This window comes from Haliotis cracherodii, unplaced genomic scaffold (assembly GCF_022045235.1).
Source record: "Haliotis cracherodii isolate W230 unplaced genomic scaffold, xgHalCrac1.p SCAF_13, whole genome shotgun sequence".
NCBI classification, from domain to species: Eukaryota; Metazoa; Mollusca; class Gastropoda; order Lepetellida; family Haliotidae; genus Haliotis; species Haliotis cracherodii.
The window spans coordinates 34,245,912-34,272,687 of record NW_027266268.1 but is presented as its reverse complement, the minus strand read 5'-3'; the positions used below and the strand labels follow the sequence as shown (position 1 = coordinate 34,272,687).

The window sequence follows — 26,776 nt, the reverse complement described above, 5'->3', positions numbered from 1 at the left end:
AAGAATTTCAATCATATTAACTCATGTGCTGCTGAGTGCAATATATGCGCTGGATGAAACATAAATAGCTTTGGTAAAGTTGGTATTTAACTGATTAAATTGTGTGCGAGTATCATACTAGTCTCTTACAGGTATGATCAAGCAGAATAATATGTACGTCATTATGGTAATTTAAAACCAATTATATTTAACCGCCGTCATATAGCTTGAATATTGCCGAGTGCGGCGTTAAACAACAACAATATTTATTGTATTGAGTTTTCATTAACAATATACGATCTATTTTACGATAGCTTACTTTCATCGAGTTTTCTTTTACAAATTTCGAAATAATTTGTTTGAATTTCGTATATCTTTGCGTTTATGATTTGAGGTGTACAAACCATTACATACAGTAGTTGTGAATATTTATTGAGGAATCGATTTTTTTTAGAAACGCGTATTTTATTGACAATTATCCTCTGTTAACGTATGTGAGGGTATCTTAGAGAACCAGATAATCACCAAAATATATATTTATAGCCTTACAATCCGTTTTAAATGTATTACCACTGCTCTAAATTTGATAATTATATTCGATCTACACAAATACAACAATTAATATTACTAAAGCGAAAATAAACATCATTGATAAAGCACTAATCATAGTGGATCGTCTCTTTATATGTCAGTGCAAGCTGGTGTCGACGTTATAATACCCCGGTTACATACTTTTGGACCCGTGAAGATCCGAGGTAGAATAGGTCTTCATCAACCCATGGTTGTCGTAAAAGGCGACTAACGGGATCGGGTGGTCAGGCTCGCTGACTTGGTTGATGCATGTCATCGATCCCAATTGCGTGGATCGATGCTCATGATGTCAATCACTGGATTGTCTGGTCCAGACTCGATTATTTACAGACCGCCGTCATATAGCTTGAATATTGCTGAGTGCGGCGTTAAACAACAAACCAACCAACCAAACCAACTTTTGACTTGGTCCATGAATACAATGAAAGATATTAATGACCTGAGTAAATCAGCCATCTCTATATAGTTAAATGTCCACTTTACACATTCTAATATTTCAGTACAGCATATATTTTCTTAATCATCTGATGAAGGAGTAAGTACATATTCCGAAACGTTTTGTCCCTCATAATAAAGAAGTTGCTTCCTTATGTGTATCAGTTCTAAATGCCTTTCAAAGTTTGTTTCAAAGTTTGTTTTTTATGTCTTCACTGGAGCATTGTCTACATTGGTCTGAAACAATCATGTTTGTAAACATCGCCAGTGGCCAATATATCGCATCACAATATGAGGTATGTATGGAATACTGTAAGGGACATTCTCGCGATCTCGCATTCTCGCGATCTCGCATTCTCGCGATCTCGACCTTTGGAAACTAAATATGCCCAAAACACGGGAATGCGACATCGCGAAAACGCGAGAACGCGAGATTTGGACAAAATCGCGCGTTCTCGCGTTCTCGCGATCTCGCATTTCTTTTTCTCGCGATCTCGCGTTTTAGACGCTCTCCTTGCGCATGCGTAATATCATAGGTCAAGGCGCATGCGCAAGTTAGTAGTCCTGTGGTCATGCTTCTTTCATGCTCTTCATTCTCCAAGTAGCATTTGGCAAAATTATGACTTGAGCTTGAAAATGCTATGTAATTTACAAACACAAAGTCCTATGTGGAATTTATCACCGTCAGTGAGTGAGTGAGTAATATTGCTTAAAGCCGCATCAGCAGTATTGCAGGTGTTGGCGGCTACACTGTCAGTTACAGAAATAATCACAGGCCAGCGAGTTTCTCAATGAGGCAATTTTATACACGGCTAGAATATTCATTAAAATAAAATTCTCACAGACCAATTTGTAGCATTCGGCTAAAATGATATTGTCCGATGTTTTTTTATACGATACCATATTCGCTACTTTAATTAATAGATTTTCATCCGCCTTACATTATTCTAACGTATAGATTGGGTTGGAGGGTTCACTGAGGTCTGGATGACCGGAGGTTAGTACTCTTCAGAGATGAGCCGAGGTTATGCCCAGACCATACAGACAGAAGGGCAAGAACATGGAGAAGAGTTGGGGAACATTTCTGATTCAGAAAACTGAGGAGATGACAAATATTATTTTTTATGAACTCATCAAACAATAATCACTTGTCCTGTTTATTGGCTTCATGTCCCTACTGGCTTCCACCTATGTGTTCTCTGTCCATCGTGTTGTGACAGCATCATCCCTTTGTTGTCAACACCTACCAATGTTATCCCACTCATGTATTCAATTGTTGTTACTGTTAATCCTCTACTGTTAATCCTCCACCTACTATATGTATTCTGTACTATGTCCCTCATTCAGTCTTGCTTGACAACGGTTTTAGGATCTATACCGAAACGTCGCTTTTCACAGTATTAAAGAAGTTGTTATCCATACAAATTGTGTCTTTCTTGATGACATATATGGCGGAGGTTCCATTATGATATGGGATGGGATCTGCGTGTTCGACAGCGGGGTACAATAGGATACGAATGTACAGCGATGAAGTCATTCACCCTATTGTTAGGCCCTGTTGTCGGATGTATTGGTTCTGGCTTTACCTTAATGGACGATAATGCAGGGTCTCGTTGTGCTATGGTTGTCACACTGAACCTTAAGAAGCAGGCAATTTACAGGATGCACTGGCCTGCAAGGTCCCTTTACTTACATCCCATTAAGCGTGTGTGGTGCTTGTTAGGAAGAGCTCTTTCAGCTCGTCCACATCAACCTCAGACTCTGGATGAGCTGCAGGCTGCTCTTAAAGAGGGGTGGGAACTCAGCTTATCTGTGTCCTGCTATATTCTTGGATGTCATTAGTTTTAATGTTTGCAGTGCCACCAGTTCACCGTGTACCATATTAAACCCCGTTGAATTGATTTCCTCTTAACCCTTGTAGAAACTTAATGTCATTTGTGTACTTGATCCGCTCCCGCCTGACAACAAAACATCCTGCCTTACATTATTCTGATGCCCTCAAATTCCTAGAAATAGAAGTATCGTTAATATGAGTGTTCCTACTTTCTTTACCTGATGAAATACTCCGTACACGTAGCCCTCATTAACACACATGATGCATGTGAATCGCACCCGTCGACAGCAATTGTACACATATGCCTTAAGTAGGTCGATAAGAACAAAATAAAACGTTAAAAATAAAATGCCTCCCGTCTCCCATGTTTTTAAAAAATCAATCAAACTGTAACTATTAATTTATTGCGGCCTTAACATCCAAATGACAGGCATGCTTATACTGGAAACGTACCCCCAATATCCAGCTTGACGGACCGGCATGGCTCTGAATAAGTGAGTGAATTTGGCTTAACACCGGTTAGAACAGTATTTATATTTCAGTTATAGATAAGATAAGATAAGATAAGATAATATTTTATTTGCGTGTCTTGCAGTATAAAACAACATACATTCAAAGTACATAACAAAATATAAAATATACCACCCGGCCAGTTGGCCTATGAGACACGAGAGATAAAAAAACCCTCAGTTTTATGTAAAGAGATTATACTAGTATCGTTTAGTGAGATATAAATGCCAAATATATACGAACGTGTGGTAACAGAACTATTTAATAAGTACTTATTTGAAGATGTCCCATTGTTAATATCTTTTGTAACTGTTGAGGAATCCTTTAAGAAAGAATACCATTAAAACTAAATATATTTAGACTTGTATAAACGTGGTTAAATCCTATAAGGAAGAATAACAATTATTTATGGATCAGAAGTGCACTATTTACAATGCAAGTTGAAATTGGTATCGTCCTGGAATGATCTATTTTATATTTTATATTTTAAAAGTAACAATGTCGAAGTTGGAGTAGCCTAAAGTTAAAAGCGTGTGCTCGTCGATCCGAAGACGAAGGCTATAAATAAATAAATAAAATAAATAAATAAAATAAAATAAATTAATTGATTAAGTCCGTTCTTGGTGTCCCCCGGGATGCTTGTAATACCGTTAAAAGAGACGTAAAAAAAAACCTCACTCATTCACTAACTCACCCACCCACGCACTCGGTCACTCCAGGGACGTGAGATATAGGATGCTACCAGAACTATCACGAACACTCGCCGAAACGCAACTTGAAATGGCGAAACAATAATCTCAATATCAGTGTCTCCAGCCTTATCATCAGACACCCGTCAACTGCACCTTGGTCAGATAATAGAATAATCAGCTGCCCCATCCCTGGAAGATGATAAATACCTCACGTAAATAGATGTCCTACATCTCTCCCATGACCTTAATGTAATCAGCTGTTCTTGACAAACAATGTACCCGATATGATAACTTGACATCAACTCTCTTTCCCTGTGATTTCTGATCCTGGCGAGACGTTCTGGTCAATCCTCGTCATGGCTGAATTAAAGTTGCTGGTACAGATTTCGCTCTTGGTAGCCATAGCAACATTTGTGTCTGGAGGTGAGTGGAACCTAATTACATTGGCGTTATAAGTAACAGACACTTTTTAAGTATAGTCGCTCATTGGACACGGGGGGCACGGGTGGCCCAGTCGTCGAAGGCGACACGATTCGCTGTGCAGAGTTGCGTCCCTTGGGCACGCCAGAAACCTATGATTGTGGGTTCGAATCCTGGTTCGCCCCGATTATGTTTCTAGGTTTGTCAGCACCATACCCGTGCTCGTGGGTTTCATCGAAGCGGTAAACGTCTGAGACCTGCATCACTTCGGGCTTTCCTCCCACATTAAGCTGACACGCCGTGATATAACTGGAATAATGTTAAAAGCGGCGTTAAACCCAACTCACTCACTCATGGGACAGGAAGTCGGTACATGTCGATATCTCATGTGTTTATGCTGGTCAACCAGGCTATACTGTCGACAGGACTTTTGTATTTAAACATGTCAACATAATGCATTGGCTACGCGATAATGCTACAATTAGTGTCAGAGAGGGGATCTGACAGGGTTCGACCTAGTAATCTGGACTGGCACCTTGTCCACATGGCCATCTGGTCGATGGTATCTTGGACCTACAAGTATATGGTTTATTACTGCATCTGTTTCACACTATTGTATGGAACTCATCATGAAATATATTAACATACGCGAATTCGGTTGGAGGTGGTTTTGGGTGGGGTAAAAGGGAGGGGTTGAGAGGAGGGGGAGATACAGGGATGAGCACGCAACCATAGTTGGTAACACAGTTAAAACAGATAAACCACTACGAACAATATTGCAGCAGCGCCAGCCTTTGGTGTCTACATGTTGCAACTTTTGAGGTACGATGGATCATGCGCTTTCTATCAAGAATTCAAAAAGCATCTTGTGCATCTTCCTCAAAAGTTTTTTTTCAGAATTAACATTCAAGGCCTTAGTAAAACTTTCAAAAAGTTATCTAATAGACATGAGGGGGGCATTTCCAATTTTGGTGCATCAGTGACAAAAATTATGTCCTTATTTTGACGTGTACCATATGTCCCCCTGTCGTTTCAAGTAAACAACTGATTGGCTTTGCAAGTGTTTGTGACGTGTGACACCGGTGGGGCAGAATACTCTCACCTCTTTGTTGAGATGTTATGTTCATTGAAATGGTTTTGACGCTTTTATTATTCAACATGAATAACACAACTATCAAACTCAAATTGTTTTTCATGACAAAATGCACCCGTCCTCTTCCAAAACGCTTGCTTACTTGTGTAGGAAGGAGGCTTGTTTCGAAAAAACATCAATATTATTCGAATATTCGACTATTGCCTCCAACACACGACACGACCTCCTAAATACAACATGCCGTCGTTCGTTCACCCCTTCGGCGTTAAACAGCTCTGAACAGAGCCGGCTTTCATCAGTCAGGGCCCATCTCAATCTCCGACGACGATGTTGCGCTGTCATTAACTGTCCTCTGTAAGGTCTGTAAGCCCTAATTCCTTGAGCCCTGAGTCGCTTGGCAACTGTCTGTCGACTAACCATATACCCTGAGGCATTCGTGGCTGATGACGTCAGGAATCGATTCCGGGGATGCAAAATTCGCGCAAGTACCGGTCTTCATTGGGCGTAGGTACCTTGTGTCTGCCTGTTCTTGGCATGTCTGATGTCTGCCCGGTCTGCCTATAACGTTGCATGAGGTTAGTTACAGCAACACGGGAGAAACCAAAGGTCTTGCACTGTGGGCATGGGAATCTTCCCAAGGCAAACGTGTCCACTAGCCTATTATAGTATATCGAAGCCGAGTTTCTACCCATGCCACATCAAGGCCACTTTTCCTGGCTCAACGTAGATCACGAGTTGTCCCCCTTGTAAGGAAACGCGATATCCAATCAGATCGCTGCTCTTATCTCGTATAGCTTCACAAAGATGGCGACGGCCTAGTCGATCAGATAACGAAAACATTCGCAATTTCATCCCTAAACAAAAACGTAAGCAATCGTTAGGGTGTATGTGTGTGTGTGTGTGTATGTGTGTGTGTGTGTGTGTGTGTGTGTGTGTTAAAGATGAAAAAAACATATTCGTGGCAACAAGGACAGGCAGCGGTAAATCACTTTCATACGAACGCGTGCCAGTCGATGATGTTGATTTTGTGAAACGTTCTCTGATTGGACTATCGATATGTGCGATAGTCCAATCATATTTAGCACAGGAAAGTGGGCTTGATGTGGCAAGGGTGGAAACAGGACTTTGATAAAAAGGCTAGTGGACGCTCTTGACTCGGGAGGATGGGGCATGGGTGGCTCCCATCTGTATCATATCCAGCGACCGGGTGTTAGTATTGGCATGTCTGTGGTATTTGTTTCTCATCAGTGTGAGTGTCTGACATGCCGCCCATCTCCTTCATATGTACTTTTTAGCATTGTCTAAAAAAATACGTCGACGAATACCTACATCGAATACCTAAATCACCACATGCAAAGGATATCTATTATTGTCTTAGAATTCGTCATAACCACCGGTGGCAACTATTCCATCAGCAACAACGGTGTCACGTGGCTTCAGTCAGCGCCATCGTACTTCTACGGAAACGGCAAGCGTTACTCCACCTCCGACGGCACGTTAGGTCGTCCTAATACAACTTACTCACAGAGTGGCTTGGACAAACTCGGGCCCTGGCAGAACATGTATTGGAATTACAGGGCAGACAACTTGTCGTTCCAGGCCACCATAAAAACCTACCAAACCGATCAGCTTCCTCTCGTAATGTTCACACAGGTAGGATTATAACCCAAAACTTCATCAAGAAATGACACCTTTTATGAATAACAACTTAATTATTTGTAACGACGTTTTGGGGCTACTTTTTGGCCATTCAGGGGCGGTCGGGTAGCCTCATGGTTAAAGCGTCGCTCGTCACGCCGAATACCCCGGTTCGATTCCCGACATGGGTACAATTTGTGAAGCCCATCCCTGGTGTCCCCGCCGTGATATTACTGGAATATTGCTAAAAGCGGCGTAAAACTATAGTCACTCACTCACACTCGGCCCTTCGTAGTGCACCTGACCAAGAGCAATGCCGAAGCCATGAAACATCCTAGCAAATTAAAGAATAAAGATGTTGTCCATATCATGTCTTCAGGTTCTTCCAATAATATTTTTTTCGAAGGTTTCATATTTAAATATCACACGCTATTTTGTCGTGAACTTGGGTTGAGCAAAATAAAAAAACCATAAAATAACGTATTTTCACATGGCACTCGTGTCATATATCATATCGATCTGAACATGTATTTGATAAATTCCAAACTTTCATTCCAAATGACAAATGACCTTTCTGTCACCTTGTCCCCAGAGACTTTATATAATTCTGATCTGTGTGTATTTTAGAAATACTTGAATGAAACCACCGGGGCCAGATCCCCCAACTCCAACTTCACAATTAGTGGATTTCCAAGTTTCTACGTCAGAGACCTCAACGACACCGTGGGTTATCTTTCCTTTGGTGGGCAGATGATGGGCGACTTCAACAAGAAGATGGGCATGTGAGTCGGAACTAAAAGGATCAAGGATTCAATGGTTCAAAGGATGAGGTCAAATTTATCAAAACAATAATGTAGTGTCTCGTATGATCTTTACAGTATACGGTGACCTCATAGTGAACCCTGATATGTAACAGTAGATTCTTTGGAATAATGGTAACCTACGCTTGTTAAGAATGCCCAACAACTATGTGGTATTATCTGTTGACAATGAAGACCTATTCTACCACGGATCTTCACGGGTCTCTGATACGGGTAGCATATTTATGTTTTGCAGTGCCCGGCGGTTGATATTAAAATGTTTACGGGTGGCTGATCCTGTGTCTTTTCCAGATGGGGTCCGGAGACACTGGACGTGAATGGAGGACTGATCGGGGGTCCTCTGGTACTATTTGATAGGGATGGTAACACAATTCTCATCCAGGCCTTCACCAACTTTATGGCGGTGTCAATGTATTACGACAGCGTGACGTCAACGGTCAACTGGGGAATCATGGGAGATGTTGACACAGTGCCCGCTGGGTTTGAAATCACCGTAGTTCTACATGCCAGTGATAAAGGCATCAACAAGGTACGTTTTAATAGTGTGTTTGTGTGGGCTTTGACTCGACTTTGAACAAAACGAAAGCAAACCACCATGAATCATATCAGGGCGAGTCAGAGATTCCTACCCATAAATCATCGGTTCCGGGCCCATCTAAGAGACTAAGAGACGCATAGCGAATTGCACCCATTTAGCCGACAGGGCCACCACACCGCTACGTTTTAATATGTTGGGGTCATCTCTTCTATTGGTGGCCCATTTCCATCGAGTGTGTTTGTGGCCAAGTTGGTGATATCGGGAGGTGCATGGCTCACAACTAGGACAAAACGGAACTGATCATTCTCTCTTCCAAATTTCACAGACTGAGAATGTCATAGTTATGTTATTTCATCCAGGAACAAGACATTAATTGGTGACAGTAGCTTTTAGAAAAAAGCCCGCTTTCTGTTGAATAATTTACCTTTGCACCTTCTCTCAATTCAGGAACTTGCAACCAGGCCGATATCTGGGGAATAATCTACCTACTTTATTTACTGTAAAGGCGACGTGTCGGTATAGATCTTTGCTTGACAACGGTATAAGGGTCTACACCAACACGTCAACTTTACAGTAAATATAGAAAGTTGTTATCAATAACTTGTGTCTACTTTACCAATATTTTGATCTTTCAAGGCATTTGAGGACCTAGGAATGCGCATGCGGTATTGGTATGACAAAACCGATTACTACAAGAAGTTGGATCAAACGCTTAACTACCTTGGGTACTGGACAGACAATGGTGAGGTCACAACACATTAAATAATCTTCGTAGCAATGCTCTGTATGTGTAATAACTTCATTCAGGTTATAATACATATGTACATAGTTACCTATCCATATACAATACATTTCCATCAGAAGGAGACAGAGGCGAAGGGTAGCCTAGTGGTTTCTAGCGTTCGTTCGTCACGTCGAAGACCCAGGTTCGATTCCCTACAATGGGTGCAATGTGTGAAGCCTATTTCTGGTGTCCCCCGCCGTGATATCGCTGGAATATTGCTAAAAGCGTCGTAAAATCATAATCACTCACTCACTCAGAAGGAAACGCCCTAAGATCACACCTATCCTGTGTCAATAATAATGATGATTAATATAGTATTTAAAGCTCTCAACGTGTGAAGAATTATTAAGTTTCGTTTTTACGTCTTTTCGGAATGACACGGAGAACAGGTAGCTCTATTTCGCGCCGTGCAGAGTGGTGCCCCTTAGATCGGTTCAAAGGTCGTGTGTACGAATTTTCTTTTCGCTTCGATCATGACTCTTGGTATGTCAACTACAGTCACGTGATATCGGGCGTAACTCAACCCCCCACAACGTCAATAATCACAAGCCAATACATGGTGGGATTTTCACTCATTATGGAATTGATCAAAGTGTCGTAAAATCTCTCATTCCATCTGAAATACAATTCATGAGCTATCTAGATGTCCCAGTTTCCTTAGGAAGGCTTTGTTTATCGTGGTTAGCGTTTCGAATGTACACACCTTATCCCACGAAATTCATCAATATGGGTTGTTTCGTTCTGTTTCATTGTGCTATTTTTTGTTGTTGTAAATCTTATTTAGTTTTTGGTTTTCTTTAGTCTTTTTTTTGTGACTATGGGAAATGTCAATAATGGAACATAGCAATTGTTTACCTTGGCAGTTTGTTTTGATTTATTGGACTTGTAATTCAGTTTGCGTTCCTTTATCCTATTCATTCCATGGGGGCGAGGGGAGGTTAACCCCCCCCCCCCCCCCACCCCCCCCCCACCCCCCACCCCCACACACACACCTCAAACCCACCTCACGCACTCACTCACTATTCATTCCATGAGTTCAATTCGCTCTCCATCCAGGCGCCTACTACTACTACCACACCGAGAACAACGTCACGGACTACGAGCAGACTCTGATAGACGTCAAGGCTTACAGCGACCAGATGGGGGTACCATACAAGTGAGTTGGTCGGTCGGCCCCTGAAGTGAATATTCCATATCACATGCACGAAATATCCGTTCTGATTGACAAACGTTGTTCTAACGACACTGCCCCCATGATGGAAACGTACCATGTTGACCGAAGCGGACTCACCACAAGCAAAGTATTGTAATATGAGGAGCGGTACCCGGACCTCACTGTATCGACTTGTAGCCCTGTTCAAGTGCTATTATTATTATTATTAATAATATCATCATCATCGTCATCATCATCATCATCATTATTATTATTTCAACAGATACATGCAGCTTGACTCCTGGTGGTATTACAAGGGTGGTCTTAACGGTGTGACGTCATGGTCGGCCATGCCGAGTGTTTTTCCTCATGGTCTACAGTAAGCAAGCTTTTTGTGATCTTCAGCAGCTTGTCGTTAGAGGCGACTAACGGGATCGGGTGGTCAGGCTTGCTGACTTGGTTGATGCATGTCATTCTATCAAAAATTGCGTAGATCGATGCTCATGATGTCAATCACTGGATTGTCTGTTCCAGACTCGATTATTTACAGACCGCCGTCATATAGCTGGAATATTGCTGAGTGCGGCGTTAAGCAACAAACAAACAAAAAAAACATTGACGTTAATTATTCGGTAACTGACTGCCATTTCATACAATGCATTGTGCAGTTTCTCATTTTACGTGTTTGTTTCAGGTTTCTGCATAAAAAGATTGGTCTTCCAATTGCGGCTCACAACAGATACTGGTAAGTTCACTTATTTCACACAACATAGAACATATTTACATTTGCAGCTTTGACATGACTGACGCCATACACCTGAACTGAATATCATGAAACAGTAACTTCATAAAAAGCACGTGTATATTCCCCAGAATGCCACTACCATTAACAGTGTGCCACATTGACCGGCGACCCGTGAAGATCCGGGGTAGAATAGGTATTCAGATACCCATGGTTGCCGTAAAAGGCGACTATGCTTGTCTTAAAAGGCGACTAACGGGATCGGATGGTCAGGCTCGCTGACTTGGTTGATGCATGTCATCGTTTCCCAATTGCGTGTATCGATGCTCATGATGTCAATCACTGGATTGTCGGTCCAGACTGCAGATTATTTGCAGACCGCCGTCAAAAAGCTGGAATACTGCTGAGTGCGGCGTTGAACAACAAACAAACAAACCACTGATGACCGGCGTGTCTATGTTTATGTGTATCCTTCTGTGTGTGTTTGCGTGCGTGCGTGTGTGTGTGTGTTTTGTGTGTGTGTGTGACGCAAATCTTACCTGGTATTCCCAGGTGTGCGTGCGTGCGTGCGTGCGTGCGTGCGTGCGTGCGTGCGCGCGCGCGCGCGTTTGAACGTTGTTTGACGTTGCACTCTGCATTTGCAATATTGCAGCTATATGACTGTTGGATGTAAATAGTCGTGTCTGGACAAGACAATCCAGTGATCGATATTACAATACGCTTTCATCATGGTAAAAGCATAATGGAAGTTTTCGCTTTATATGTTATTATTATGTTATTATCAGAACATGCATGTTTTTCCCTTCTTCAATCCTGACAAGTATTTCCATTTTTACTAATTTATTTATGCGGCTCCAAACTAGCCCTGGTAAAATGTTAAGAAATAAACCTTTCAAAAGGCACACCCAGAAGTCCCGCTTTATTTCCCACAGGTCCCGCAATGCCACGTATGCCAAGCAAAATGGCGGAAAGTACAACTTTGTTGTCGGGGACCTTATCTCTTTACCTGATGACCAGGCGAGTTTGACATATATATTATATCACTGACATAAATGGCAATTATAGTGGTTATAATAATGGTGTGATGTATCTTTGGTGAGAGCATATGTACCCTGCCGTCTCGTGTATACAGACCAGCATACAGGGTACCTCACACCATATACACCCAGGATCTGTGAAGAAGGACTTTATCTTACCGGCATAATTATCTCATGTTTATCTCTAATGATTTCATCTGTGTTGCTGGGGGGACGGGTGGCCCAGTCGTCTAAGGCGCCGCGATTCGCTGTATAGAGTTGCCTCCCTTGGGCTCGCCTATGATTTTGGGTTCAAATCCCGGTTCGCCCAGATTATGTTTCTAGGTTTGTCAGCTCCATTACCATGCTCGTGGATTTTACCGAAGTGGTAAACGTCTAAGACTTGCATCACTTCGGGCTTTCCTCCCACATTAAGCTGACACGCCGTGATATAACTGGAAAATGTTAAAAGAGGCGCTAATCCCAACTCAAACTTCTCAGGATGTTGATCATTGATGTTGCGTGTTCCTTCCATAACCCGTCTTTATAATCATCTGCTGGAGAACATAGCAATATTGAACCAGTCAGATAAATCACTTGGGTCTGTTTTGCAAATGTATACACACGAGTGCGATTCTAATACGTTTCCAACCCGCTTTGACGAGTTCAAGTCTTATCATGTTTTCCTTCATTTCAAATCACGTTACCATGGTGACATCGGGCCACTTACTTTTTACCAGCACTAAACTTGTTAATTGTAATTAGTTTTCTTTTTTTCACATAAATCTAAACTTTTCAAACTCAAACTTCACAATGAAATCATTTGTACTACCATTTTCACACCTCCCTTCACGTGTTGATTATCCCAGTATCTGTTGTATACAAGATGCTCTATTATAAAATGTATTTTTGTATAATATCACATATTCGCGAATCCTAACGTATTTAACACTACCTTTTGTACAGTCTTTCTGGGATGACTTCTTTAAAAAGGCCAAAGGCTGGGGTCTGATTCTCTACGAACAGGTAAGTGGCTCAAGCGGTAGTAAAATATCAGAGTTTGCCCTGTCGCACCACAGGTGAGGTGAAATAGGGGTTTGACGTCACGTTCACGATTGCTGCACTTACATATCGACGTGTGCTATTTGTTGGTTGGTGGTTTAACGCGGCACGCAGCAATATTCCAGCTATGACGGCGGTCTGTAAATAATCGAGTCTGGACCAGACAATCCAGTGACTGATATCGTGCGCATCGATCCACGCAATTGGGATCGATGACATGCTTCAACAAAGTCAGCGAGCCTAACCACCCGATCCCGTTAGTCGCCTCTTACGACAAGCATAGTCGCCTTTAACGGCAAGCATGGGTTGCTGAAGACCTAATTCTACCCCGGTTTTTCACGGTTCCACAATCATATTAAGGAAACACATCTGTGAGCACCATCCTAACAGCCTATGGTCTTTGGCACATCCATCATTTGGAACAGTCTTTTGGTACATCCTGAACGGTCTCCTGATGTTGAGTATTTGATGTCAGTTCACACACCGAATTAAGAATCTGTATCTTCCAACACCACGTAGACAGCAGCAAGAAGGCTGCATTATCTCCCTTGGTCCATCAACTATCTGCTTCTTTGTCCTCCCGACTAACAGGAAAGAGAAAGAAAAAATCTTATCAACACATTACTATCGAAATGGCAATGTTGATTCAATGTTAGACTTCAACATATTTTCAAATATGGATAGGCCAATGTTGACACAATGTGGATGCGATGGTTTTCAATGTAACAACATCAGATGAACTAAATTTCCACATTGAAACAAAGTCATGTGTCCGCTGGGTTATAATTATGAACACACCAGAAAACGTGGACTTTGTCGGTATTCCACCCCTACCCATGGTATTACTGAGGTACTCCGTGGAGAATCCCGGTTCGAATACACACCTGTAACCTATATTGAGCAAAATTTGTACTTGGGTAACGATTGCACAGACATAGCTGTGGACAGTTCATCTTGGATCAAGGACTTGCTACAAAATTCGCTTACACCTGGTGCAGTCACTGCGAGCGGCTTGAATATTTTTTGTGTTGATAGCTCCCATGTTGTAAGTATATTGAAACATTTAAATCTTAAGTTTAATGTCTGACTGTATCCTGGCAGGACTGGCTTAATGCCCAGCTTTTAGGACTGGAAGCCTTGCAAAATAACCTGGAACTTGGACAACGGTGGCTGGAGCAGATGGGGAAAGGTGCACAGAAGAATGGCATGACCATCCAGTACTGCATGTCCCTGCCCAGAGAAGCCCTACAGAGTCTGACGGTACCCACAGTTACACAGGTGAGTCCCCATCCAGTACTGTATGTCCCTGTCTAGAGAAGCCCTATAGAGTCTAATGGTACCCACAGTTACACAGGTGAGTCCACATCCAGTACTGTATGTCCCTGCCGGGAGAAGCCCTACAGAGTCTAATGGTACCCACAGTTACCCAGGTGAGTCCACATCCAGTACTGTATGTCCCTGCCCAGAGAAGCCCTACTGAGTCTAATGGTACCCACAGTTACACAGGTGAGTCCACACCCAGTACTGTATGCCCCTGCCCAGAGAAGCCCTACAGAGTCTACTAATACCCACAGTTACACAGGTGAGTCCACATCTAGTACTGTATGTCTGCCCAGAGAAGCCCTGCAGAGTCTGATGGTACCCACAGTTACACAGGTGTGTCCACATCCAGTACTGTATGTCCCTGTCTAGAGAAGCCCTACAGAGTCTGATGGTACCCACAGTTACACAGGTGTGTCCACATCCAGTACTGTATGTCCCTGTCTAGAGAAGCCCTGCAGAGTCTAATGGTACCCACAGTTACACAGGTGAGTCCACATCCAGTACTGTATGTCTGCCCAGAGAAGCCCTGCAGAGTCTGATGGTACCCACAGTTATACAGGTGTGTCCACATCCAGTACTGTATGTCACTGTCTAGAGAAGCCCTACAGAGTCTGATGGTACCCGCAGTTACACAGGTGAGTCCACATCCAGTACTGTATGTCTGCCCAGAGAAGCCCTGCAGAGTCTGATGGTACCCACAGTTACACAGGTGTGTCCACATCCAGTACTGTATGTCCCTGTCTAGAGAAGCCCCACAGAGTCTGATGGTACCAACAGTTACACAGATGTGTCCACATCCAGTACTGTATGTCCCTGTCTAGAGAAGCCCTACAGAGTCTGATGGTACCCGCAGTTACACAGGTGTGTCCACATCCAATACTGTATGTCCCTGTCTAGAGAAGCCCTGCAGAGTCTGATGGTACCCACAGTTACACAGGTGAGTCCACATCCAGTACTGTATGTCTCTGCCCAGAGAAGCCCTGCAGTCTGATGGTACCCACAGTTACACAGGTGAGTCCACATCCAGTACTGTATGTCCCTGTCCAGAGAAGCCCTGCAGTCTGATGGTACCCATAGTTACACAGGCGAGTCCACATCCAGTACTGTATGTCTGCCCAGAGAAGCCCTGCAGAGTCTGATGGTACCCACAGTTACACAGGTGTGTCCCCATCCAGTACTGTATGTCTCTGTCTAGAGAAGCCCTACAGAGTCTGATGGTACCCGCAGTTACACGGGTGAGTCCACATCCAGTACTGCATGTCCATGTCTAGAGAAGCCCTACACAATCTGATGGTACCCACAGTTACACAGGTGTGTCCACATCCAGTACTGTATGTCCCTGTCTAGAGAAGCCCTGCAGAGTCTGATGGTACCCACAGTTACACAGGTGAGTCCACATCCAGTATTGTATGTCTCTGCCCAGAGAAGCCCTGCAGAGTTTGATAGTACCCACAGTTACACAGGTGAGTCCACATCCAGTGCTGTATGTCCCTGCCCAGAGAAGCCATGCACAGTCTGATGGTACCCACAGTTACACAGGCGAGTCCACATCCAGTACTGTATGCCCCTGTCCAGAGAAGCCCTACAGAGTCTGATGGTACCAACAGTTACACAGGTGAGTCCCCATCCAGTACTGTAGGTCTGCCCAGAGAAGCCCTGCAGTCTGATGGTACCCACAGTGCTATGACGTCACTTTCAACAGTATTATATCAACGTGTCAGCCGGAAGCGATGCAGATCTCACGATTGTATGGTACGGTCAAACCTGGAAACATAATAAGGCGAATGTGGGTTTCGAACCCATGATCACAGTATCCAGCACACTTGAGGGAGGCGACTCTGCACAGCGAATTGTGGAGCCCTAGACGACATGGCCATTCGTGCCCCCATTATACATATCTTTATCCGTTCTTTCGTTTGAGGGGCGATGGGGTAGCCAAGTGGTTTAATCGTCACGCCTAAGACCCGGGTTCGGTTCCCTACATGGGTACAATGTGTGAAGCCCATTTCTGGTGTCCCCCCGCCGTGCTATTGCTGGAATATTGCTAAAAGCGGCGTAAAACTATACTCACTCACATACTATCTTTTGAATAATATATTTTAGTACACCTTGTACAATGGCAAACGTGGAACATTAACGTTTCAATTTATATGCGGTAAAGAGCTTCTACAATTTATTGTGTTCCTCTACCAACTGGTAACACCGGTGACCTCGCCATTGGTAACACCGGTGACCTCGCCATTGGTAACACCGGTCACCTCGCCATTGGTAACATCGGTCACCTCGCCACTGGTAACACCGGGGACCTCGCCATTGGTAACACGGGGTGACCTCGCCATTGGTAACACCGGTCACCTCGCCATTGGTAACACCGGTCACCTCGCCATTGGTAACACCGGTTACCTCGCCATTGGTAACACACTCCCTATGTCTTCCAGGCACGGGCCAGTGACGACTACCAGCTGTTAGATGACCAGTGGAAGATCGGGATAACGTCACTATTCGCCTACTCCTTGGGTCTCGCCCCTTCTAAAGACACATTTTGGACAACGGAAATACAGCCTGGAAACCCATATGGTCAGTGCCCGGCAATGTAAATACTCGTTATAGTGTTCCTGCAAATAGACCTCCCAGTCCTAGAAAGAGTCGAAGAGTAAAACCTCGTTAATCCGGACCCTGTTAATACGGATTCATATTTTTTTATGTATGAGAAATAAACGACTCGTGGTCGTTGTTTATCGTACAGTAAAACACTGCAGGGTGTGAAAAACTGTACGGGGCGCCGTCCCGAGTGGATTATTCTCCCTGCAGTGTTTTACTGTACGCTAAACAACGACCACGAGTCGTTTATTTCTTATATGAGATATCAAACTATGAGCTTTTTAATAATGATGACTCTCTCAATAGAATCCGACCTCGGCAATGTCGGACAAGTCCATTTTATACACAGGTGGGTATTTCCCGCATATTCTCACAATCCTTACGTCGATTACCTGTGCCTGTTCTCCCAATGACAGTCATCATAACTCTTCCGTTTTTGGATGCGATCGTTCGGTCATTTCGTTTCTCCGCGTAGTCCAGCTACATCTACGGGGAACAACTCGCTAGACACTCCCTTCTCAAAAATGACGTCGTCCAATTTACGACGTCATCAAGTTTGGAGCGCATGTTCGAAATCTCCAGAAATGACGTCATGATAGAACAATGTTTTATCGTGTAATAAACCACACTTCGTTCTACATTCTTCTCTGCGAGTTATCCCGGATATACTTAAATAACGGACGACATAACAGGGAATACCTTTCGGACCAATCTCATTAAAATCAGATCTTAGTTCTCGATACCTCAAAATAAAGATCCGAGGACATCCCATATTGGACCGTCTGACCAATCAGACCGTCCCTTACCAATTAGGGCCGGTCGGGTAGCCTAGTGGTTAAAGCGTTCGCTCGTCACGCCGAAGACCCGGGTCCGATTCCCCACATGGGTACAATGTGTGAAGCCCATTTCTGGTGTCCCCAGCCGTGATATTGCTGGAATATTGCTAAAAGCGGCGTAAGACCATACTCACTCACTCACTTACCAAATACGGAAGGTGACCGTCGGAATGTGTTTTCTAATCATGCAACCTCGTTCAAGGTAAACACGGAGTAATCCGAACGACAGTTACGGGGCTGAACGATTAATACATCGTCTTTCTCTTGCTTAAATGGGAAAAATATTTGAAACGGCACTTTCCACAGCTCTTGGTAAATATTGCCATACAATCGCGACTATCTATTAGACATGCCAGGATTTTCCGTTGTTCAGTTTTGAAATTTTGAATCGATATGTTTCAAAGTGTAGTCTTTTGTAGATGTCGCTAGTGTGCCGTGGAGTTCTAGAAAGCTGTTTTTTTTATCAACGTCTTGTTTGTCATTCATTGGTGGGTCAAAGTTCGTGAAAGGTCATTCTGACGTGATCTGTAATAAGATGTCAAGCGTATGTTTAGCGGTAAGATCTGATCGTAATGAAATAGCTCTTTGACTAAAGTTCTACGTCGTTTTAGGAAAATTAATTTCTTTGCGACATCTGGATCTGTACTGAATTGATGTTTGTTTGTTGATCAGATAGAAAGAATGGTTCCCATACTACCCCAGGAGATGTGTCGAGAAATAAAAGTACGTATTTGTGGTATTCAAAGCGAGTTTTATGTATAACAGAATATATTATTAGTGATCGGTGAGGTGAGGTGAAATTAGGTTTAACGTCGCGTCCAAGATTATTGCACTTATCTATATACGTGCAATAATCTTGGACGCGACGTTAAACCCAATTTCACCTCATCTCACCGATTGAAGGTGTGTGTGTGGCTGCTTGTACTAGTCCGGACTGATGCCGATTTATAGTGCTAGCCGACTGAGATACCATGCCGCAGTTTGACATGAATACCCCACTCAGACACAGTATACTGACTCCGAGCCGACCAGTCCTTGTTTTAGCCCTTAATGCCGAGCGCCAGACATGGTAACAACAAGTGCCATCTTTTAACGTCTTTTGGTATGACGCGGCCGGGGAACGAACCCCAGACCTTCCGCTCTCCGGACGGACGCTCTACCACTAGACCACGGAGGCGGTCCATTTAGTGATCGGACTGGTACATGGTGTACTTGCAACATACACAGTTCACTTTATGAAATCTTTAGTGTTGTTTAACACTTACCAGCTTCGGAGCACGGTGCGACAAGCCATCATGGCACCGCAGCTCCATGTACAGAATAACCCCCCTTTCCCGTGCCTAGATCCGAAGGTTGTGAATTCGAATCCAGAAAATCTATTATCTTTTGCCTATCGGTTCTATATTCGTGATTGTGATTTTCACTAAGGTGGTGAATGCCATGTTGTTTTCCCGCATTCTGCTTACACAACGTGATGTAGCGAGAACACAGAAGTAGCGTTAAACAAATACATGTACGCATCACTGTCTAGCTGTATCATATTTTGCTAGCTGTATCATTGCACATTCTATGTAACATATTTCTTTTTCAAGAATATAATTCTTTTTTAAATCTCTCCATGCCCAACCCCCAAGTGTTGTGATAAATATTTGCGACCCCCCCCCCCCCCCCCCCCCCCCATACACACACACACTTTCCCTGTGTCATTTTTGGCAAACTCCACCCTCAATCTAACCATCTCCTCTCCACCCCCCAATAATGAATGGCCAGACCCTCATGTAATGGAGAAATCATCATACTGATACTACTCCCTGAGGCCACACATTCTCATGATTTCTCTGACTTAAACCATGCTATGGCTTCTATATATACATAATTTCTCTGTACGTTTCTCTATGCCTTTGAGGCGGTCGGGTAGCCTAGTGGTTAAAGCGTTCGCTCGTCACACCGAAGACCCGGGTTCGATTCCCGACATGGGTACAATGTGTGAAGCCCATTTCTTGTGTCCCCCGCGTGATATTGCTGGAATATTGCTAAAAGTGGCGTAAAAACAATACTCACTCTATGCCTGTAGTTGCGTCAAAGTTACTTGTTAAAATTTTGAATCAACTGCAACAACAATAGCATGACGTCATCATAATGCTTCAAAATTTAATGCTTTTATTACATATTAAACTTTCAGATTACACATTGACAACCAACGCATGCTATTGTTTTCAGATGCAACAGAGCCCTATCCCATGATACAGACTCTGGTGGCGGTATTGAGTACAGGGCCTGTGGGACCAGGGGATAGGATCAACGGCACAGACAAGGATCTCCTCATGAGGTGGGGCTGTTACACCATGTACCGTGGGCATGGAACCAGGGATACTCGCATGACGGGCGAACGTTTAAAGGGCTACCGTACAGCCCCCAGGGTTAAATGATAGCTTGGAGAGATAAAATTACCCCTTGTAAAACATTTAGCAACGGGACATAGACGGAAGTGCAGAAGGGCAGAATTAGTAGTAGTAGCGGTGGTTATAGTAATAATAGTATTGGTAGTAGCAGTAGTAGTATAAGTAGTATTGGTTGTAGTGAGTGAGTGAGTTATAATTTTACATCGCATCGGCAATATTGCAGCCATATCGCGATGAGCGGTTGTAGTAGTAGTGGTAGTAGTAGTAGTAGTAGTAGTAGTAGTAGTAGTAGAAGTTATGGTAGTAGTAGTGATAGTAGTAGTAGTAATGGTAGTAGTAGTTATGGTAGTAGTAGTTGTAGTAGTATTGGTAGCAGTAAGGTAGTGCAGTAGTAGTAGTAGTAGTAGTGGTAGTAGTAGTAGTAGTTGTAGTTACGGTAGTAGTAGTGGTAGAAGTATCAGTGCAGACGTATTATTATGAGTAGTAGTAGTAGTAGCAGCAGTAGTAGTGGTAGTAGCAGCAGTAGTAGTAGTAATAGTAGTAGTAGTAGTAGTAGTAGTAGTAGTAGTAGTAGTAGTAGAAGTAGTAGTAGTAGTAGTAGTAGTAGAAATAATAGAAGAAGTAGAAAACATGGTTGTTGGACTGTGGGAATGAAAGTCGTAGTATCAGCAGTCGTAGTTGTAGAAGTGTGGAAGTGAACGTGGCTATAGTTGTTACGACAGTAGTCAAGTGGACAGAGCGTCTGCCCGGAGAACGGAAGTTCGGTGGTTCGACCCCCTGGTCCCGTCATGCCAACAGACATTAAAAGATGGTACTTGTCGGATCGGCGTCAGTATAATGTGTCTGTGGGAGTATCTGTTAAACTGCGGCATGGCATATCAATTGTCCGGACTAGTACAAACAGCCACACGTTCCTGCACGTCGCAATAATTTTGTACGCGACCTTAAACCTCATTTCACCTCACCTCATCTTCGAATTGCTGGACATTAGACCACGTGATCTCCCATGCCCCCAGTAGAAGTGATAGTATATTACAGACATGGAAGCTATATGCCATTACAACTGATGTGTGATATAGTCATACCATTCTGCAGGTGCTGTAACGAAGACGGGCTGATATTAAAACCTTCCCGACCGGCGACTGCTGTAGACGATCAAATAATCGAAGTATGTTCCATGGTCATGTGAGTGAGCGAGTGAGTGAGTGGGTGTTTGGGTGGGTGAGTGAATGAGTGAGTGAGTGAGCGAGTGAGTGGGTGTTTGGGTGGGTGAGTGAGTGAGTGAGTGAGTGAGCGAGTGGGTGAGTGAGTGAGAGAGTGAGTGAGTTGCGCTTTACAATGCTTTGTTTCAGCTTTGTGTGTGTGTGTGTGTGTGTGTGAGAGAGAGAGAGAGAGAGAGAGAGAGAGAGAGAGAGAGAGAGAGAGAGAAATAAACCATAATATTCCGGCCGGATCTGGGATTCGAACCCTCCATCACAGCTCTGATCTGTAAAACGACCATCGCAGTGTAAACAACAGTGTTTAAATCAAACACTACATGTTGCTATGTTTGTTTATATTGGTATTAATATATAGTTAAGCATCAACAAAGAAGTGTTTCAAATACAGTTATAGCTTACATGTTTTCTACCATTCTTCCAGGCAGCATTCCAAGATGGTAGCGGGCCTGACGGTGAGGTTTGGACGACCTACACACAGTTTGATGACGTACACCTCAGATTCGGCATCATCTTTGCTGCCAATACGTCCACTCCATACAACATCACACGCAGAGCGGCCGATGTCATAACGTACACCGATGAGGTACGATTCGCCTGCTTTGTTTTCCAAAATGAGTGAGTGAGTAAGGGTTCAAGGAATGAGGGCTTACAGACTTTACAGTGAGTGAGTGTGTGAGTTTGGTTTTACGCCGCTTTTAGCAATATTCCAGTAATATCACGGCAGGGGATTCCAGAAATGGGCTTCACACAATGTACCCACGTCGGTAATGTTTTCCAGAATGAGAACAAAAGGAAAACACATCATGTTTTTCGACAGACATTAGGTAAAGGTGATGGAAGCTTGACTTTCTTTTATATGAATGTACTTCGAATAAGTTGGAGGGAAATGATGGTGTTGATAGTCGGGGTGCAATAGGGGTAGGGCAATGTGGTACGACCACACACCCTCCTTTTGAAAACAACAGACTTTAATTGTTGACCTCAGTGAAAAAATAAAAAATAAAAATGTCTTCATGAGTGTCTCCCCGGAGTAAATACATGTACAGAAAACTACGGTTATATCGAACTCAAAGGGACCACTAATTTTAGTTCGTTATATCCGACGTTCGATATACGCATTTCAACCGTCAGACATCTTATATCAAGTCATGTGACATCATGTTACTCGATAAATAACAAAAGTGTACATGTACAGAATATATCCACTTCAATCACTGTGTTAGTATTGTTAATTGAGGGTGTAAATCACTTGCCTCCAGTTGTTTATTGACGCTTTGAACAGCCGCGCCTGGCCGCGGATGTTTTGATTGGTGACACATGAGGAGCCCGCTAAGGGATTAACAGTTCGTTATGCACTTCGTTATATCCGTCAGTTCGTTGTAAGTGTGTTCGTTATAAACGCAGTTTACTGTATATGTAAATAACATGTTTCTTCCTGAAGCAAAATATGACTCTTTATTTTAGCTAGGGATAAAAAGCGTACCGATATGGTTGACATTCTTATTAAATTTATCAGTCTTCAAACTACATAACACAACACTTTGGTATGATGTGGTCAATACTAGCAGGTAATGCTTAAATCTAATACCGTAAATCATTTTTCAGTACTCGCGGAGCAAAATATTTCTTGCAAATGATACCAGTACGATGGAGGACTTTGACGATCAGCATCCCTTCAGCATTCCCGCGTGCAGTCTGGACGACGACCCCTACTACTGCCTCTACTACACGTCGCCTGTCATCACCGTGGGGTGGGTATCTTTGAGTGAGTGAGTGAGTGAGTATGATTTTACACAGCTTTAAGTAATATTCCAGCAATATCACGGCGGGGACACCAGAAATGGGCTTCACACATTGTACCCATGTGGGGATTCGAACCCGGGTCTTTAATAATAGGCTACCCCACCGCCCCCATACCAGGTATGACATCATATAGACATGAGAGTTCTTGTACATTTTCATAATTTCTTTTTGTATGCTTGTCGTAGGAGGCGACGAACGGGATCGGATGGTCAGGCTGCTGACTTGGTTGATGCAAATCATCGTATCCTAATTGCGTGGATCGATGCTCATGATATTAATTATAACCACTGGATTCTCTGGTCGAGACTCGATTATTTGCAGACCGCCGTCATATAGCTGGAATATTGCTGAGAGCGGCGCTAAACAACAAGCAAACAAACAAACAAAAACATAATGTTTTTTAGTGATTTAAATACATAATTTCTTTTGACAGGGATTGAGAAAGAAGTTTTATATTTTGGAACGTTTTGTTTTGAGTTTGAGCCATTATCATGAAAACGTGTACCAAAACAAGATTGTGTAATTATAATTATCATTATAAGTTTTCTTTTGATAGAGCGACAGATGTGGTTATCATCGGTGACTTGAACAAATGGGTGCCAATGTCTCCTCAGAGGATATTCAAAATATGGGTGACGGGTGATGCCGTGGCCTTGACCTTGAGGGGTAAACCATCAGAAGAAGTTACCCTGTCCTACGCCATCGACGGTAATGTGACGTCAGAATCGAAAACGTCTAGTCCCTCTGGATGTTCAAATTTCCTTCTTCACGAGAAGTCCGGAACTAGCTTTACCTTCCCACCAAGCATGGACTGCGCCTGGGAAGTAACGACAACAGTTGCACCTCCGACTCCGCCAGCAACAACGCCTACAACAACGCCTACACCAAGGCCGACAACGTCGATGACAACGAAGACACCCACAACACCAAAGACAAAGACGACTACTCCTTCCGGATCTACGATGTTAACAGGACTTGTGAGCAGTGTTGTTGCTGCTTTGATGGTTATAAAAGTCCTGCACTGACTGAGAACTAACTAATTACTGAATTCGATAGGTTGGTTTACGAACGTGCTGAATAAAATATCGTAGAACTATTCGCAAGTGGCTGTTTATTTGATGAATTAATGTTAATGAAAAAATGATAATTAAAAAGCAAAAAATAGTAATAATACCGTCTTTTATATTGCCCAATCTTTCCACACAACACAAGGGCATGCTCAAAGCGCTACACCCTTATTACCCCTACCGGGTATCAATTTTCTGTTGGGTGGACATGTGTGTTAGAGTGAGTGAGTGAGTTCATTTACAGCATGTCAGCTTGGTTGGTTGGTTGGTTTGTTGTTTAACGCCGCACTGAGCAATATTCCAGCTATATGACGGCGGTCTGTAGATAATCGAGTCTGGACCAGACAATCCAGTGATCAATATCATGAGCATCGATCCACGCAATTGGGATCGATGACATGCATCAACCAAATCAGCGAGCCTGACCACCAGATCCCGTTAGTCGCCTTTTACGACAAGCATAGTCACCTTTTACGGCAAGCATGGGTTGCTGAAGACCTATTCTACCCCGGAAACTTCACGGGTCCATGTCAGCTTGGTGGAAGGGGAACCTCCTAGTGATACAGACCCTCAACGTTTACTACATTGGTACTAGACCCCATGGTATGTGGATTCGGTGGGTTGGATGGTTGTTTTTTTACGCCGCACTCAGCAATATTCCAGCTATATGACGGGGGTCAGTAAATAATCGAATCTGGGACAAACAATCCAGTGATTGACATCGTGAGCATCGTTCCGAGCATAGTCGCCTTTTACGGCAAGCATGGGTTGCTGAAGACCTATTCTACCCCGGATCTTCACGGGTCCTGCCAAAATGAATCCGACTAAATACAGTTATTGATAAAAGATGAATGGACAAAGAAGTGGAATACCAAATGTTAGAGATGTTTAGATTCCAGTTACTGGACAACACTTAATAACTGAATACCTTCTTGAAATAGATTAGATTACTTTGTCAGTTGTTTTGTAGACATAAACTGAATAACGAACACGGTGCTGGTCAGTTTTTTGTTATTCAAAAGAACTGAAAAAGAACAACTTTTGGACATAGTACCCCGAAGTATGAACCTGCTGATATTTATTAAGTGGGTTTCAGTGTATTTGACCGCAATACTGTACTTGTTTAATATAGGGCCTTTGACAAACGAATCCGGGGCATTTTTGTTTTTCGTTATTTCATTTTATCATCATTTTTGCAAGGTGATTTTCTTTGACACAAAGTGGCAGTCAGGTAGCCTAGTGGTTAAAGCATTCACACGTCGCGCCGAAGACCCGGGTTCGATTCCCAACATGGGTACAATATGTGAAGCCCATTTCTGATGTCCCCCGCCGTGATATTGCTGGAATATTACCAAAAGCGGCATAAAAACATACCCACTAACTTTAAAACAAAATTCAGATTCATAGTTATAAATATAAACATATCTGGTGTAGCTGTAGCTAAAAAAGTATCCAATTTCTGTACAAAATCTCAGCCGCCCCCTAACCAAGATAATGAAATGTTCGGTCCTTTGTACATCTTCGCCTTCCGCAAGTTCTTGATTCAGCTCTCTTTGGCGTTCTCAGATACTGCTCTCTTATTCTGCTCTCTAATACTTCTTACGTGCACGGGTAACACCGGCAACCACGATGAACGCCCGTCATCGTGTGGGCAGTGGTTATTGCAAGTGGCGTGTTTAGGTAAGCCACGTCGATGCACGGGGAGAAGACTCCGGCGTCCGGCCTGCTCCACGATGCAACCCCCGCATCAATACATCAGCGACATCAGGGATCAAAGGGCTTGGCGTGATCCTGTAGCCTGATGGAGGATCGCGTGCAATAACCAGACAGGACAGAAATTAATAAATCATAGCATCCTTAGGATATTTGTGTGATCTGATGATTCGTCTAGCTCGTCGACATACATGTATCAATCTTTCAGCTGTAGAGTCAACGTAACGAAATGAACGTGTATTATTATTGTTACGATGAAGCCATTCAGGCCAAATGAACTACCAGATGATTGTTTCCATCAGGAGCAGTGCAGTAATAAAGCTGAGGGGATGACAACTTTATATTCTGTGAGGAGGCGTGGGTTGGTTGGATTTATTAGCAAATAATCTTTTCCCGAAATTGCTGGAAAGGAATTGGTACGCGGATGGTGCACTGGACATACTCGATGTTCTGAAAAAAGTAAAAATTCTATGCTTTGAATCGCTGAGTGAAAAAGATAATTC

At 43.2% G+C, this 26,776-nt stretch overlaps 1 protein-coding gene across 1 annotated transcript; it reads left to right on the top strand.

The window, feature by feature from the left end:
• The first annotated feature begins 4,334 nt into the window (after positions 1–4,334).
• Positions 4,335–24,591, top strand: LOC139459880 (uncharacterized). The gene is made up of 18 exons (XM_071241594.1): positions 4,335–4,464; positions 6,933–7,207; positions 7,820–7,974; positions 8,305–8,542; positions 9,188–9,293; positions 10,392–10,491; positions 10,772–10,867; positions 11,183–11,233; positions 12,163–12,247; positions 13,213–13,272; positions 14,410–14,586; positions 17,070–17,208; positions 18,741–18,791; positions 20,289–20,397; positions 21,566–21,638; positions 22,112–22,273; positions 23,296–23,441; positions 24,050–24,591. The coding sequence occupies exons 1-18, from the start codon at positions 4,398–4,400 to the stop codon at positions 24,516–24,518; spliced, it is 2,559 nt and encodes an 852-aa protein (XP_071097695.1). The 5' UTR covers positions 4,335–4,397; the 3' UTR covers positions 24,519–24,591.
• Positions 24,592–26,776: the final 2,185 nt, after the last annotated feature.